Source organism: Miniopterus natalensis, chromosome 1, assembly GCF_054644295.1.
Source record: "Miniopterus natalensis isolate mMinNat1 chromosome 1, mMinNat1.hap1, whole genome shotgun sequence".
Taxonomy (NCBI): Eukaryota; Metazoa; Chordata; class Mammalia; order Chiroptera; family Miniopteridae; genus Miniopterus; species Miniopterus natalensis.
Window position 1 is genome coordinate 200,301,277 of NC_142081.1, and position 17,687 is coordinate 200,318,963.

A 17,687-nucleotide genomic window follows, 5' to 3' on the forward strand; every position below is an offset into this window, starting at 1 on the left:
GACCCAGGAGGCCCCGGTTCAATTCCGGCTCGGGGCACATGCCCAGGTTGCGGGCTCGATCCCCAGTGGGGGGCGCAGGAGGTGGCCCATCAATGACTCTCATCACTAATGCTTCTATGTCTCTCCCTCTCCTGTCCTCTCTCTGAAATCAATGAAAATATTTAAAAAAGAAAACGGAAAAGCAAGTTCTAACTTGGTGAAATATTTTCTTAACACATCGCATTAAAAAGCCCCAAACTGCCCTGGCTAGTTTGGATCAGTGGTCAGAATGTCGGCCCAAGGACTAAAGGGTCCCAGGTTTGATTCCGGCCAAGGGCGCATGCATCGGATGCAGGTTCAACCCCGGCCCCAGTCGGGGCGCGTGCAGGAGGCAGTCAATCGATGTCTCTCTCTCCCCCTCCCACTCTTTCTGAAAAGCAATGGGAAAAAGTATCCTTGGTGAGAATTAAACAACAACAAAAAGCCCAAACCACAGTGATGAAAGGTTTCACCCTCACCCCTCTCCTGAGGAGCCTCCGGAATAAGCTTCGCCTTTTCTTGGCTTTGGGAACCGGCTGGCAGCTTCTGTTTTCTAGATACATTGCCATTTTCTTGTCTTCAATTTCGTTGATGTCCTTGAAACATCCCGACTCAATCATCTGTATCCACAGAAAGGCAGGACCAAGGTCGGCAGCCAGCCCTCGGGCACCACTCCAGCCCCACCTCCATTCCTGCTTGCCCTGCCCCCTGACCTCTTCGTGGGCAGATAGGGTGGCCTCCCCTTCCCGATGATGCCAGCCAACCCCTGCTTAGGAAGCAGGACTCAGGGCCCGGAGCCCCCAACCAACCCAAATGGCCGCCTTCTGACCACCACCGGGAAGGCACCGGGGCAGCCGCCGTAAATAGTTTTACCTCTCAGCACACTACCACACACAGGTGTGTGTGTGTAAAACAGCCAAGAATATGTGGTAACACGTGCACACACGTCCCTGTCATTTTCTTTGTCCCCGACTAGCGTGCTGACGGGGACAGTACCTCATTCTGCCAGGGGATGGGGACACAACCCGTAACAAACTGGCTGTAGAAGATGTGGTCTGTGGGTTCCAGGTAGACACCTCTCACCGTGGAGAACTGATCGATGTCCGGGAGGTCCTTACAGTAAATCGCACGTGGCTGTGCATGGAGAACAGGGGGCGCCGGCCGTGAGGCCACTGGGCCACTAGGTGTCCTTAACCACTAAGGACACAAGTGCACATGGGGTGGAGGCCTGAACACCTCCAGGCCTGGTCCTGGCCGAGCTCCTCATTTGAAGCACTTCTAACCCCCTCTCCCAGGACACAGTCAGTGTCACCGGCCTGTGGACACTGTCCAGCCAGCTTTCTCACCCACGCACCTCTCGAGACCCCATGCATCCCTTTTCTGCAGTGGACAATGGGTTACAGACAGGCAAGGGTGAAGAGGCGCCGGGTGCTCTTGTGGGGACACGGAGGAGGGTGGAGGCCCTTGGCCCTGGATCTGCACCCCTGCCTCTGACCTCAGCTTCCTTCGTGTCGAGAGTCCGCCTAGTCTAAGTGAACGAAGGCAGACCCCCATCCCTGCTCCATGGTCCCCGTCAGAGCTCATCTAAGGTCCGGAGGAAGGCTGATTGGCAGACCCTCCTCTGGCGCAGGTGCCAGACTGCCGTCCTCAGGTGCCGGAGGTCAGGAAGCAGAGGGCATGTCAGTGAGAGAGGAAGAGAGCACAGCAGCTGCGGTGGCTGACCCAGCTAACACCAGGGGTGCCCTGCAGCTCTGAGAATGCACACCCTGTGAGTGTGATGACCACACAGGAAAGTCATGTTCCTAATGCCACCGGTGGGAACTTATCTGAAAGCAGCTGTCACCACAAGGTGGAGACTGGGCCCTGGCCCAAGGCCCAGAACCCGTGCTGTCCCCACTCAAACAAAAGTGCTGACACGTTACCATAAGACACTGCTGTCACCACGCGTCCTCTGGTTAAATTCAGGACAACCCCCAGAACTGCCCATAGCCTCTGCCCTGCACCTCTCAGCACCGAGCGACTGTGATCCTTCCTTCCTCAGAGAAGACTGTTGGCCGGCCTCAGTGGCCCACTCAAGTCCCTGCCTGATGTTCTGCTCTTCCTGTAACTGTTTCACTGCAGAGCTGCGCAGGCTGGAGCCAGCTCCGCCTCAGTGGAGACCTGGCTGCATGGCTCTCCCTGTGCCAACACTACAGTGTGTCATCAATATGCAACGTGGAACCAAGACAAGGGCAGGAGCTACTCGTGTAAGATATATGGATATGACCTAAGTCCCAAACTGCACAACTCCACGTTTGAGCTAGACACTTCGCTTTCACCACACCTGCAGGACTGCCTCCCATCCACGCTGCCAGAGGACGCCTGCAGCAGACTGAAGATACATATACATTCAATCTGTATATGCCTGTGTTCCCACCCGGCAATGACATGTGCCCAGTGCCGGGCCAAGCACCCATTTGGGCACCCCAGCATGTTCAGGTGATGGCTCCAGGGCCCTCCATGTGGAGCCAGGACCTCTGAGACCCCGGTGGGGAAGCGTGTGCCAGCAATGACATCAGAAAGGGACACTGCCGAAGAGGTCATGCAGTGAGTGCTGCTGAGGTTTCTGAGGAGGGCAGTGACAAGGCTCAGCTCCACCAGCAACAAGGGCCCACATCGGCCACCAGGCCAGCAGCCCGAAGCCTGAGCACTGCTGGGAAGGCCTGTGAGGACAAGCCTGGGGCCGTGTGGGGGCAGGGCAGGAGGAGGAACCAGATCCAGGGGACCAGCAAAAGCCACACCCACTGGCTGCGCCAGGTGGCCTGGAGCTGCTGGTGTGAGGCCTGCCTGTTTTGGGACCCGCATTACTCCCTTGGCCACGGTACCTACGTCAGGGCAGAATGGTGGCTCTACCATGTGTACTTCCAGCCGCTGGAAGTTAATGTCCTTGAACACAGGGTGCTGTCTCACGCCAGCGGCTCCATCACCTGTACAGCCCAGGCGATCCGTGGGATTCTTGGTAAGTAACTGTAAGAAGCAGAAATGGAGTCAAAAAGAAACTCAGAAAATCTCCATAACAATCACCAAAAATCAGGGTGGCAAAGAGCACCTCCATCTAAACAGAGTCCCTGAAATTTCAAAGTATTGCCCAAACTTCAGTAATTCAGATTTTACTAATTTAGAATATGTGACGCTTCAAAAAGGAGTTGAAACTAAAGTTTTCCTTTGAGCTATCAGTAAATAGTTTGCTAAATAAATCCTTAGGTTAAAAAAAAACTTAACCATGAAAAATTAGGGGTATTTTTAAAAAGGAATAGAAACCGTTGAGCACTTCAGAGATACCACTTTAATGCTACGTTACGTTTATACTTAGAAACCACTTATACTTAATCTATTCATTAAGCACAGTGGTAGGATTTCAGCGAGGCAAAAAGTTTAGCAAACCTAGTTCTAGAAATTACATATTGTTAAAATTAATAGAGAATAACTCTTTTAAAGATATTCCTTACTCATAAATTTATAATTGTCACAAATCCAGAAAGACCTTCCTCACAGTTATAATCAATCAAAAAGGTTGGGCTGCGCTCAAAGCAACACGGGACCTGGAGCTCAAACACACAGCCGGGACCGGGGCTGGGGAGCTGCAGCGGGGCCACAGCCCCCGGCTGCCGGACTGCACGCAGGTTTGCTGGGACACAGCGGGCCCAGCGTTCAGCTGTGTCTGCTGCTCCTGCACTGGAGGCAGGCTCAATGGTCGTGACAGAGACCAGAGAAGCCTAAGTAACACTGACCATCTGGCACCTCCCAGAAGTTTGCTGCCCCCTGGCTAAACTCACAGCCAGCACCCACCTGAATATAAGTCGGAGTCCCAGGCAAAGGCCAGAGCACATTCTGGCTCCAGCTTACCTGCCTCTTGCTAAGTTGTTTTCATGTTTGTTTTAGGTCTGCCACGAGCCTGTGAGCTCCTTGGGGACAGGCTCTAGTTCTAATTCATATTTTTACATCCCTGCAGCCCTACTGGAGTGGAGCAAGCACTCAGTCAATATTTGTCAGCTGACCATAAGCAGCAGCTTGGCTAGAATGTTATTAAATATGGAGGAGCTGACTCAACACTGTCAGCCCCAAGCAGAATGAGCTGGAAGGAAGGCCCTGATCCCGTCACTCAGTGACAGGCCACCTACACGCACCACTCGTACATGGAAACAAAAGGAAGGGGAAACCGGCATTAATTTACTGTCCAGCCACTATCAACTCCCAGGAGTTACTGATACCCCAGTGTCAGGCATGCAACACGCCTCGCCCCCAGTAACCAGGCTCTCCATCCCGCCCAGCCTCTCCCCCTGGGTCACACCCCGACTCTTCACGGCCAGCAAGCCCTCCTCTGCTGCATTTCAAGCAGCCTCCTCGCTGTTCCCCAGTCTTTCTAACTGTCAAGGAGAAACCAAGACTCCAGCAGGCGGTAGCTCCTGGGACTGGAGCATGAGACACGATGGGGACTTCCGACCTCCCCCTTTACTTAAACCCACGTGGGCCTCTGCCGCTGCCAGGATCAGCCTCCCCTCCCCTCCCTTCACCTCCTCTCCTCCTCAGCTCACACCTCCCACAGCTCCCCCTGCTGGGCGGCTGGTGACCTCAGAAACCAGAAGCCACAGAGTAACGTTCACAGGCTCCCACTGCACTCACTGCCCAGGCCACACCATCCCCGTGCCTGCGCCACTCTCCCACGCTCCACCTTTCCGCCCATGCTCACCGGGAGCAGCCAGGGCAGTGTCCCAGCCCTTCTCCCCTCCATGCAGAACTTGGACTTCCCCACATCAAACCCTGCAGGCACCACCTCCCTATCCAGCAGGCATCTGGCGCTTCTCATCCAGCTCTGCCAGCACCCTGGTCTGAGCCGACACCCCCACTGGAACCCTGCAAAGCCCTGGCTGGCCTCTCTCTGTCCATCCTCGCCGTCTCTTCGCAGCACATCACTCCCCTCAGAACCCTGCGAGGGCTTCCTGAGGCTAGTGGATGCCTCTCCCGTCCCCCCACTGTCTGAGTCTGAACACACCTTCCGGCCCGTTCCCACCCCTTCAGTAAGATGAGCCCCAGGGGGCGGGGCTCTTGTCTGTTTTACTCACTGCTGAAGCCCCAGTGCCTAGGAAAGTCCCACAGATGCCATAAATCCTCACAAATGAAAACATGTCTCAGAACATCTAAGTACTGGCTTCAGTAAGTGACCAAGAGCGCTCCTTTCAGCCCCTTAGTGTCTGGGCAGCCATGGACACTGAGTGAATGAAAGGGGCACCCATCCAGCCCGAGAGCACATGGGGGCAAAGCTGACTGCGCCTCGGGGGGCTCGTCTCCTGCTGTAACACGCAGCCCAGCAGGGCCCTGACATGCTGGAAAGAGGCAGGCGCACAGCAGCTGGAGTCAGGGTGTTGCCAGGATGAGTCCCCGGCAGCCAGCTACAGGGAAAGGAAACACGAGCGAGGAAAACCTCACTGCTTCAAAGTAGGTGAAGGTTCTGCTTTATGTTCAGTTTCATATGAAACTGGTCAGCGACACGAGGCTCAGCTGTATTGAGAAGAGCAGAATGCCTTTGGCTTGCTCTCCCCTCGGCAGCATCTTTGAGACGCAATCAATGAGCTCGACTCCACTCTGCTCTGCTTGATCAGAAACCCAATTACATCATTTTCCCAGATGACCTCGGGAACGTTTCCTACTGCCTGTCTGACGGCCTCTACAGAGCCCAAGGGCCTTGCTGCCACCAAACAGGGACAGAGGCTGCTGGAGGTCCCACCGCCAGTGAGAAGGGCAGAGTGAGAAGCTCAACTCCCCACCTGTCTGGAGCCTGACCCACCATCCTGCAGATGGACTTGGCGTCCTCCGAGAACTTCTTGGAATACTCCTCAGGGTCCTCCTTCACGCGCCGCTCCACCTCCTCCCGTTTGACTTTCTCTTTGAATTTTCTGAATGGAGAATGTCCCTGAATCATTTCATATATCACACAGCCAAGTCCCCACCAGTCAGGACTAAAGGTATAGTTCTCATTATTGATAACTTCAGGAGCTACATAACAAATACAGGAAATTTAAATCAAATTTTAGTTTTAAATTTTCTTGTAATTAATTCAAAATAACACACTAAAAATTTAACATTTGTCACAACATGGATGAACCTAGAAACACGTTAAGCGAAAGAACCAGGAATAAAAGGCTGACTAGTGTATGACTGTATTTCCATGAAACAGGCAAACTCGCCAAGTGCACAGGGACAGAAAGTGGATCCGTGGTTGCAGGGCTGGGATGGGAGGTGACCATCAGGGAGCAACTGTCGATGGGCACGGGGCTTCTTTCTGAGGTGACAAAACTGTTCTGAAATTAGGTGGTGGTGGTAGATGCACAAGGCTGTGACTGTACCAAGGTCCTCTGAGCTGTACACTCAGATTAATGGGCTCCATGGTACATGAATTACATTTCAATACAGCTGTCACTGGAAACTGTACACTATTCAGAGGGCATGAGATGAATCCCCACAGAGTAACTGCTGGAAGGGTGCTCCCGCTAAACACACAGAGCCACAGCCACGGGAGCCCTGGGCAATGGCCATCGATTGCCAACGTCGTCAGGCCCCCAGCAGCAGGTGACGGCGGAAGCAGTGGGCTGTGGGGAGTTACCACGGGGCTCTGCAGAGGCCTTCAGGGTCCCTCCTTCATGTCAAAAGCCACCCTGAGCTCAGGCTGGCGCCCCAACCACAGTTCTGAGGTTACTCCTCTGGAGGTGACCCAAGGCTGGGCCCCTGTTCACCCAGCTTTAGAATAACCAGAGGACAGTTTCACAGGGTCTATGAGGCCAGCATGCACTGAGGGTGGCAGCAGCAGAGTGAGACAGGCTGCCGGGTCCCGACCCTGCCTTCACGGAGCCCGAGACATCTCTGGGCCTCAGTCCCACCTAGGAGAGGAGCGGATGGGAGGACTCCTCCACGCTCCCATGCGGTCGGCACAACTTCAAACACCACCTGTGCCTCAGATGAAACTGACTCTAGGTGTGCTGAATGTCTCTGTGTCCTGAGGACTTGGGCACCTAGACAGAAAGTGCAAGGCTCGCTGAAGGGGTCTTCTACGTACCCATGTAGCCGACTGTTCCAACTCTTCCTTGAACCATCTGCCCTTTCGGAATCTCCATGGCTAAACCAAGATCTGAAATCCGGATGTGTCCTACGTGTGTTCAAACACATTATACAGATCATAGGGGGGTCATGCTGACACTTAAACAACAGTGTGACACAGGGATACCATCTAAAACATGGAGGGAGACTACAGCAATCCACACTTGGAAACACTGAAACCTAAGGCTACACTGACCTTTCCCACATTTGCTATAAAATATTACCCAGTGCCTTCAGTCCCACTAATGGCAGGAAATAAGACATGCCTGGCTACTGATCAGGGAGCCCTTGAACCACAGACAGCCAGTGGATAAGCCTCCAAGGCACTGAAATAGTTTCAACCAGTCTACATAGTGCTTGAGACAGGAACGTGGGCCTTGGACCTAGGCCGCACTGCACCACAAATCCTGCCATGCCCAGGGTGCGCCGGACCCGGGAGACAGCAGGGAGGGAGGGTGACAGTGGGCTCCAGAGCCATGGCTGGGGTGTGAGCCCCAGCGCTGCCGCACATTAGCGCCTCGGTTTCCTCCTCCTGCAGAGAAGGGTTCCCTCAACAGTGCAGTTTTATGTGTTGTATGTTTAAGTAGAGCAAACAGACGTTGTAAAATTTTAAGTTCCCATCTCATTTTCCTTTTAGAAAGTGATTTTTTAAAACTGAGAAGTGAACAGTAAACCTACTGACAAACTGACAAAAACTGGAAGTCTGAGAACATGGTTTGTAGGCCGTGTGTGGGGAAGCAGCACACTCACCCCTGCTGGTGCGGATACAAACTAGCACAACAGCCCTGGCCAGTGTGGCTCAGCTGGTTGAGCGCCCATCCCATGCACCAAGGGGTCGCTGGTTCGATTCCCAGTCAGGGCACATGCCTGAGTTGTGGGCTCCATTCCCAGTACGGGGCGTGCAGGAGGCAGCTGATTGATGCTTCTCTCTCTCCCCCTATCCCTTCCTCTCTCTCTAAATTCAATAAAAACAGCTCTGGCCAGACTGGCTCAGTGGTTAAAGCATCAGCCCACAGACCAAACGGTCCCGGGTTTGATTCCTGGTCAAGGGCATGGACCTCGTTTGCAGGGTCAATCCCCAGCCACATCTGGGAAACATGTGGGAGACAATCAATCGATGTTTCTCTCTGTCTTTTCCCCTATTTCCTCCCCTCCACTCTCTCTAAAAAAAATCAATGGAAAAAACACCCTCGGGTGACAATTAAAAAAATAATAAAATAAAATCATTAAAAACATATTTTACAAACAAACAAACAAAATACCAGCACAATACCCTCCACAGGGATCTGGCAGAACTGCACGTAATCTAGACTTTGGCCTAACAGCCCACTTCTAGTAATGTGCCCCAGGGATGCACGAGGAAAACAAGTGTGTCGCGTGCCCCAGGCTGCGCGCTGCACAGAGCGAGACGGCAGGGACGGGACCACCCACCCCCTCCCGCCAGCTGAGGGGTCTGGGAGATCTCCTCTGAGTGCTGGAGCATGATCTCTGCTACATTCTAAAAAAGCAAAGTGAAGAAAAACGTTGTAAGTATGTTCATCTCATTAGAAACTAGTATTTTCAGCATTAGGAGAGCAACGCAAAATGAAGAAGTAAAGAAAGAACTGGGAATATCAATATGAACCCATGATGAGTATTTTCTTTAAAAAAAAAAAAAAGTGCCCAGCCGGGCGTGGCTCAGTGGCTCAGCGGTTAAGCATCGACCTAGGATCCAGGCAATCAGGGTTCGATTCCCAGTCAGGGCACATGCCCGGGTTGTGGGCTGCAGCCGATCAATGACTCTCTCAACATTGATGTTTCTATCTCTCTCTCTCTCCCTCTCCTTTCCTCTCTCTCAGATCAATAAAGATAAATTTAAAAAAAAGAAAAACACACATTTTCTCTGCCCACTGAGAAGGCCTAGGAAGAACGACCCACACAGAGGCGGCGGCACCTTGATGCCCACACAGCCTCACGATGCCAACCACGCAGAAGACAGCCCTGGAGAGAGGTGGACCCAGGCCGCAGTCAGCACACGCGCACGGGAATCCTGGACGTCACCATGGCAGAGAACAGGGAAGGTGCTAAAGTCTCCCGGACACTCGCTGGCTGGGGTACGATCTGATCAAAAAGAATGACTCCAATGACTGAAACGTATCAAAGTGTCAAAACCCATCAGCTCATGATGACGGAAAACAGGAAAACGCACATCTCTGTCGTCTTGGAGAATGACAGAGAACTGCCACCGTGCGGCGTAGCAGCCGGGTGTGTCACCCGGTTTTCCTGAACAAACAGGTAAACAAATGTTGATGAAGCAAAGTTCTTTTTCACAGATGAATCCCAACAAGTAAGTACAGAAGGAATGACAGAATTAGAATGTCGTCACTGAACAGTCCCAGTGAAATGATGTCTTGACACTGACCATCAAGCCATTAAGGGAAAGGCTGGCGGGAACTGAACAATGGACGGAGCAGGCCGACAACACCGAAACCACTGATCCGTCTGAGCACCTTAAAAAGAGAGACACTCACCACCACCACCTGCCTGCTGATGCTATACAGCAGGAAGTACACACGACGTCCGCTTACCCGCAATCAAACCCGGACCTACTCCAGCCTGCAGGCCTAACTACTGGCATACATGAAACGCAAGAGGGGCAGGGAACACTTTACATCCAGCCAAATCCACAGCATGGAAATTCTACTGCACAAATGTCTGTGCATAGCCTGCCAGGGCCACTGTAACACAGTGCCCCAGACTGGGGTCTTAAACAGCAGAACTTTACTTCCTCACAGTCCAGGGGGCGGGAAGTCCAAGATTGAGGTGTTGGAAGGGTTGGCCTTTCTCCTTGGCATGTAGACTACAGCCCTCTCCCTGCGCCCTGGGTCCTCACATCACCTTCCCTCTGTGTGTGTCTGTGTCCCACCTCATCTCTTCTTATAGGACACAGTCAGACTGGACCAGGGCCCACCCTAATGACCACATTTTACCTTAATTTTAAAGACCCCATCTCCAAATACAAGTCACATTCTGAGGTGCTGTGGGCCAGGGCTTCACCACAGGAATTTTGGAGGGATACAGTTCTGCCCATAATGCTTGGTTTCACAAACAAATAACAAAGAGAAGCAGGGAGGAGGAGCCTATGGAAGTTTAAAAAGGCTCAACAAGGTATCAACCAAATGTCATGTGGGGATTACTGAATATTCAATACACATCTCAACACTTAGGATGCAACTGAGATTTGAAGCCTGGGATACTAGGTGATGTTAAGGAATCGTTAAATACTTTTGGATACAATAGCAGTGTTGCGTTTATGTTAAGAATGTCTGGAACTTCGACTTCCAACCAAGAAGGAGCAACTGATACAAAACTTGCCCTGCCACCATAGGTAATTTAAAGTACGGCCCAAAACACTGTTGGACACTGGGTCCAGGCAGCTGAGAACCGTGATTCCTGAGACAAGAGGAGAAAGTGGGTGGGCCCCTGGCCTTTGTGGCATCCTCCGTAGGAGCGGCGCCAGACCATGGCACAGGAAGGGGAACAGGAGCAGGGCGGGTGGCCCTGTTAGTTAAGACAGACGAGAACTTGGGAAAGATGGCTCAGCTCAGACCTGGGGTGAAGTTCTAGAGGAGGGGCTATGCGGAGAAGGGTCTACAAATATCCCCATGGAGTTTCCTTCTACTTACAAAATGAATATATAAATGACCTTTGAATATGTAATATGAATACCATTCATTTGTGGTAACGCTGAGAGAAATTAAAGGAGCCCAAATATACAGAACTATACGCTATGTTCATAAACTAAATGATTCGGTATTAAGATGTCAATCTTCCACAAGTTTTCTATAGATTCAACACAGTTCCAATCAAAATCCCAGCATTTTGTGTTTGGGTTTTGTTTGTTTACTGAGATTGAATGATATACAAAAAATATATAAAAAGGTATCCAAGCTGTGGAAAGAGGTCCTCTGTGCTGCTCACACTCTCAGGAGTTTTTATGGCTCTTCCTTTGTTTCTTTTTTTTACCAGAGGATAAATTTTTACTGATTTTAGAGAGAGAAAGGGAGAGAGAGAGATAGAAGCATTGACCGGCTGCCTCCCATACCCACCCGGACCAGGGAATGTGCCTGGACAATGCTCCAACCAGCCGAGCCACATGGCCAGGGCTCCTTTGTGCCTCTTCGTGGGCAGAGAAGCAAATGCAATCGCAATCACTATCCCGCTCCCCCATTTTTTACACAAAAGGTAGCGCACTACACAGGGCTCTGAGCCTTACTTTTTCAACTAACAACAGATATTGGAGCTCGCTCCCCAAGTGCACACAGAGCACAGCTTCCCTTTTAAAGCCATTTTAATCCTCACTGGTCCAAAGCACAACACAAAGAACAAGCCATAGGGGTTGGGGTTGGGGTTGGGGTGAGAAGAGGGAAAACAAGAATGAACCACAGGAAGGGAAGCTATGGACAGGACCTTGGCAAGACACTACCAAAGCCTGGACCCATCACCTTAGTGAGAAGGCATTACCTTCCCCACAGGGTGGCTGCCTTAGGCAAACAGGGCTGCAGGGGCCCCACTCGGGGGTGTGTGGGAGGGGGGTGTGGGAGGGAGCCTGTGCATTGGAAGTGCCGCACGTTCGCCTTCGACCCCCCTCTCCTCTGTCAGAGTCCTGCTGGCCCTGCCTCATGCCCCCCACTAGACTGTAAGACTTCTCAGACAGCCAAAAATCACCCCGACAAAGTCCCCTCCCAAAGGACTAATGTGGGTACTTGATACACCAGCTAGAGGCCTGGCAACAGCTTGCATTCCCTGGTGCGTTGTCACCCGGAGAGCCCAGCCGAGAGGGCCCCACGCTGTGGACCAAGAGCCAGCCCACAGGGGCCATTCCTGCCCACTCTCACAGGTTCCCCACTGCTGGTGTGAGAGAGCCCATGTGGCATCTGCGCTGCTGCCCCGTGACACACGCTCTACAGAGGGCAGCACCTAGAGCAGCATGCCAATGTTCAGGAGGGCAGGGAGACCCACGTCTGAGGAGTAAAGTAAGATGCGGGTAAACAGCAAGCCCGGAGAGAGAGGTGTTCTCACTGAGAGTTTACCTTGACGTGCTTCTAAAACTCAATGTTAACTGCCGTTTGTCGCAATCCAGGGCAGTGCCGGTGTTATCCACATTACACTTTCAAAGGAACACGTAACAGTTTCCGTCTGTTGTTTCTACTCTGCATTAACTTTCTGCCTCCATGTCCCTCTTAACAAAGTCTATGCTCTGGACGGAAAAGGCTCACTCACCATAATCATCGAGGAGAATATTATCCGGCTTTAAGTCTCTGCAAAGGGAGAAACCACAACAAAAAGCCCAGCTATTTAGGAGTCAACACTGTGATCCCTCAGCAGGCCAAGGAAATGACAGCAGCCATCTCTGTGCCATGAGCAATGGCAGGAACGGTCACGTAAGAGTGAGTGCAAGTGACCTAAGCAGGTGTGGGCTGAGCAGTGAACCCAGAAAATAAAGTGACTGGGGCAAGATTCAGGAGCAGTTTGGTGGCCAACTGGATGGGGGGATGAGATCAAGGGATCCACAGACCGCTGGGATTTGGGGAGAAAGGGTGAGGCTGGCAATGCCTACTAGGGAGCAGTCACAGGTAGTGGGCAGGTGAGCACAGGGGTAAGCGGGTAAAACGGCCCAGGGAGTGACAGGAAGAGCGCCAGGGCCCAGGGGCTCCAGCACCTACAGGATGGATGGGGGCTGGTTTCCCCCAAACTAAATACATTCTTGACACTAAACCAATTCTGTTAAATTAATTTAATTTTCTTTACTAAATTCTAAAATGTAAAAATACTACAGTAAATATAACTTTAAGACATTAGTTGGAACAGAGTCCACAGTCCCTCGCAGGACTGTTAAAATGTCTAAGAATGTTGGAAATGGGTGAGTGGCACTGCCCACGTTTGATAAACTTAACAAAAACTGCTTACTAGAGATGAAAGAGAACTGAAAGGAAAACCAAGATCCACTTCTGACTGGCCATAATGTGAGCGACCAGCCCCTAGGAAGCACACCCTCTGCCACCCCCACCCCTCACCCCCGCCCCAGGGTCTCCCCTGCCAGCCTCCTGCCCAGACCCCTCAGCGGGAGCCTCAGGCTCAGGAGGCATAGGCTCCCAGGCCCAGGGAGCGGGTGATGATGTCCTTACCTGTACACAATCCTCTCCCTCTGAAGGTCCTCCAGGCCACAGCACAGCTCTGCGGCGTAGAAAACCGCTCTGTGCTCTTCAAAGCCGGGGTTGCCCAGGTTGTAGATGTGGAACTTCAAGTCTCCTCCATTCATAAGGGTCAGCACGAAGCACAGGGAGTCTTTGGTTTCGTAAGTGTAGCACAGGCTCACCTGGAGGCAGCAGCGTCACAAAGACAAAACACAGAAGCCTGCCCACTCTGTGCCTCAGGGAGCTGCCCCCCACAGGAGCTTCTGGAACCTTTTCCTGTTGAGGACCCTGGGGCAGTTCTGTGCTGAAGGCAGAGAACCTGCCACGTCCAAGTGGGCAGCTGGCAAAACTTCACAAAGACACTGGGATCACGATCCCAAAGCTACCCTCCCCTGGAGCACTGGCCCTCCATGCTCCAGGACACCCGCACCAAGCCCCCAAGTTAATCACTTAACTGCACCGCCTACCCGCCCCCAGCAGTGCAGGGGAGGTCTCGCTGCCGCCACACATCCTTCCAACACGTGTGGCCAGTCGACAGGCAGGCACAGGGCCTCTTCTTGTGCTGTTAGCCTGCACTGCTCTGAGTGCGCAAACCGGATACTTCTCACACTTCCCCACTGGGGCCTCTTTTGCCTGTTCAAGGATTCCACCTCCTTTTCTGTCTGTCAGTTCACAAAACACACCCCCTGCGAGGGTTGTGACTGGACTGCACTTACGTCCCTTATTCCACGCATCAATTTGGGGGAGAGCTGGCATCGTCACAGCACCGGGTCTTCAAACCGTGAGCCCCTCCTTACTCATGTCTTCTGTCATCTCCTTTTCTACTCTTTTCCAACAGTGTTGAAGCTTTTTTAAATTGATTTTTGAGAGAGAGAAACACTGATTTGTTGTCCCACTTATTTCCACACTCGTTGGTTGCTTCTCGTATGTGACTTGACCAGGGATTGAACCCGCAACCTTGGCGTATCGGGAGAGCGTTCCAACCAATGGAACCACCCGCCCAGGGCTCCTGTAATTTCTGGTGCTGGCATTTTGTAGGTCTCACTGGAGAAGTCTTGCATTTTTTGTTAATTCCATTGGGGGGGGGGCATGGATTGGTTGCCTCCCACGAGACCCAGTGGGAAGTGAACCTGCAGCCCAGGTACATGCCCTTGAATAGAAAGCGAACCCACGACCCTTCGGTATGTGGGCTGACACTAACCATTGAGCACACCGGCCAGGGCAGCATATTTTCCATTTTTGCCTAGATTTCGATGTTTCTTCATGCTGTTGTGTAAATGGTATCTATGAGAAACTTTCATTTTCTAACTGTTTGTAGCTAGTGTTACATGTAATAACTTGACTACCTTCCAGTCAGTTACCCAGAGAGTCTTGGCCAGTCTACACACACCATCAGCTGTGGCCAGGGTGGCGGTGGGGGCAGGAGATGGACATGACAGGGACAGGCTGGGACCCACGTGTCAGCCATACGCAGGGGAGAAGAGAACCAAGGACGAAGAATACTGCTTGGTTCCTTGGAAGCAGCCGAGAAGGCAGAAACCAAAGCGTTTATTTAAATAGAATAAACTGTAACTGGTACTTACGTCCCTTCTGGTAAGCTAGAGCATGGGTTTCTATGTTTCAAGATAGTTACACAAGTACGTTCCAAGCAACTCCACAATGAGCCCGTTTCATTAAAGATTTCCATGTAACACATCAGACTGACACATCAGACACACAAAGTTCTGCTGTTAAATTTACACGGTGTCCGTCCACTGTTGGGAACGCTGTCCCCCAGCACAAAGCAGCTGACCTCGCACTGAGAAATCTACGACTCTAACACCACGACGCATCTTACAAAACCTGCCACTCTTCCTTCAACCAGACCCGCATACTGCAGGAGGTGCTGCAGGAAACGTGCACTCAGGAGACAGGCAGCCGGGGAGGGGATGAAAACCACACCACTGACTGCTCAGCCTGGGCCTGGACAGATCCTGGAAAGGTGGAACTGGAGGCTCCATACAATTGGGACATGCTCGTTGAGGGCCAAGCAGTAACCGTGCCAGGTGTCAGAAAAGGGCAGAGACGCAAACAGACTGAGGCCCATGTGAGGCGGCGGCTAGAGAAGTGTCTTCAAGCATGTCAGTCAGGGGCAGGATCTGCTGGCTGCCACCAGGGAGGGGGTGCGGGAGGTACCTGGCCAGCAACACAAGCTCACAGGGTCGGGAAGAGTAACTGCCAGACCAGGCCATGGAGGAAGCAACAGGATTGTAACAAATCACAAGTTCCAAGCAGGATCGCCACTGTCTTATGTGTGTGTCCAGTAAGAATTGAGTAAGAAAAAAGAGGGCTGTTACTAAAACAAAGCTGTTCCTGGCACCTGTGCCTGTTAATAGCACAAGACAGCAAAACCACACACTCTAAACCAAGAAATGCATCAAGCAATTCCCATGGCTGGAAGGAAGGGCAGCTCAGAGGCAGGTGGCTGGGCAAAGTGCTACTTAGCACGGATCCACAGCGGGCCGGGAGGAGGTACTCGCTACAGATCTACTGGGCACTTTCTGTAGGGTCCACAGGGCAGGAAGGAGGTACTCACTACAAATCGACTCTGTAGTTTTTCTAGGATTCTCTTCTCGTTTAGTGCCAAGGCTTCACCATTCCTCCTTTTAATTCTCTTTTTCTCTAGCTTTTTACAGGCATACATTTTCCCTGTAGCTCTCACTTGACAGGCACAAACCTAGTTTTAAAGAGAAAAACAAAGGCTTACAGACCTAGCATTTCCTAGGCTGTTCAGAAAACTGCCTTCTGTGGCAACCCCCCTGTAAGGAGCAGCAGCCGAGACTGCTGCCATCGGATGTTTATTAGTTTATGGCTTGGCTCATTCCTGCCCCCGGCTTCCTCACCGACAGAGGGAGCTGGGCAATCAAGCAAAAGAACGTGCTCTACAAACTCAAGACAGTGGACAAATGGGACTTGGTCATGTGGGATCACAGTGCAGCCATTTAATTTAATGTCTCCCTATGCCTTCCTCCTTTTTGTACAAGAGCAGAAGTCTTAGAAACTAAATAGATTCTTAATTTTTTAAAAGGTCAAGAATATAAGAACATATATTTCCAGAAGTCATGGACTTTCATACATTTATTCTACTTAGTTTTAAAGTAATATTTATATATTACTTAAGTTTATATTACAAAAATTTTCAAACATACAAAAGCGGAAAGAATGGCACACTACGCCCCCAGGTACCCGTCTCCAGGCTCTGGACTATCAACATATGGCTGACTCCCAGCCACGTCTCTCTTTCTCACACACACACGCACATACAAACCCCACTCCATATGCACCTACTGCACAACCACACACACGCACACACACACACACATACACATGCAACCCAGCACATCCCATACATACCTACTACAGAACCACACACATGCACATGCGCACACACACATACACATGCAACCCAGCACATCCCATACACATCTACTGCACAACCACACACATACACATGCACACACCACACAAGGATTACTTTAAAAGCAAATATAAAACATGACATAATTTTACCTATCAATAAAATTCTCCTTATGATAAGATATAAAGTTTACTGTGTAAAATATTTAAAGTATTCATAAGGACGATTAAAAAACTCACCTGAAATCCCAACACAACCATTAATATTTTGCGGGGCAGCCTCTCGTCCCTCCGTACATGCAAATGCAGGAATGTATGCCTGCCCCCCGAGCCCTGGCTTTTAGGGAAGACTGGGCCTGTATTATAGAGCAGACAGCATTTACCCCTCCCTTTTTCATCTTACAGTGTGCCTGTTTTCTCATCATTAAATGCTCTCCCAATATGTGACTGTTCCAAGATGTATTCCATCATTTCCCACCATGAAGTTGGCGCATCACCCTTGCACGTGTCTTTGCCTAGAGCCGGACACCTGCTCCTCCTGCAGGTGGTGGGGCGGGAACTTGACCCTGGGTCCGCCCCACTCTTAGTGTGCACTCTTTCAGCTACACTCTGCTGCCCTGAGCCCTGCCAGCAGAGATGCCTGCCCAGTTCCCTTTGCACCGCGCTGGCCTCAGGACCCACTAGTCCATGTTGGAGGACTCAGAGCACAGATGAGAGCATTGCTGCTGACAAAACGTGCGCCCTTTCAAAGCTGCTGGCAGAGGTGCTGCCATGTGGGAAAATGAAATGCCCAAGGAGGTCTGGATCTGAAGGGCCCGAGGCTGTGTACACCAGGGTCCAGGGTCCTTAGCCGACATTCAGGACAGAAAGGGGCTGTCCATTGCCCTCTGGGCTGCCACAGTGGACAGCACATCCAGAACAAGTCTGTCAAAATCACAGTGCTCATTCCATCATTTGTTTGGAAAC

The 17,687-nt window shown here is 51.5% G+C and overlaps 1 protein-coding gene across 3 annotated transcripts in view; it reads right to left on the minus strand.

Annotated features, from left to right (window-relative positions):
* The window catches only part of GRK4 (G protein-coupled receptor kinase 4), a 38,835-nt gene that overhangs the window by 1,868 nt on the left and 19,280 nt on the right, over positions 1-17,687 (minus strand). For 2 of the 3 annotated variants that reach the window (XM_087828452.1, XM_087828447.1), the window contains 8 exons: positions 15,901-16,041; positions 13,317-13,507; positions 12,412-12,449; positions 7,109-7,198; positions 5,843-6,051; positions 2,887-3,024; positions 1,015-1,152; positions 498-638 (listed from right to left, as the gene is read on the minus strand). In XM_087828452.1, coding sequence (XP_087684578.1) covers positions 498-638; positions 1,015-1,152; positions 2,887-3,024; positions 5,843-6,051; positions 7,109-7,198; positions 12,412-12,449; positions 13,317-13,507; positions 15,901-16,041 — 1,086 coding nt within the window. The remainder of the gene's footprint in view (positions 1-497; positions 639-1,014; positions 1,153-2,886; positions 3,025-5,842; positions 6,052-7,108; positions 7,199-12,411; positions 12,450-13,316; positions 13,508-15,900; positions 16,042-17,687) is intronic. The other variant, XM_087828454.1, reaches the window with a different exon arrangement.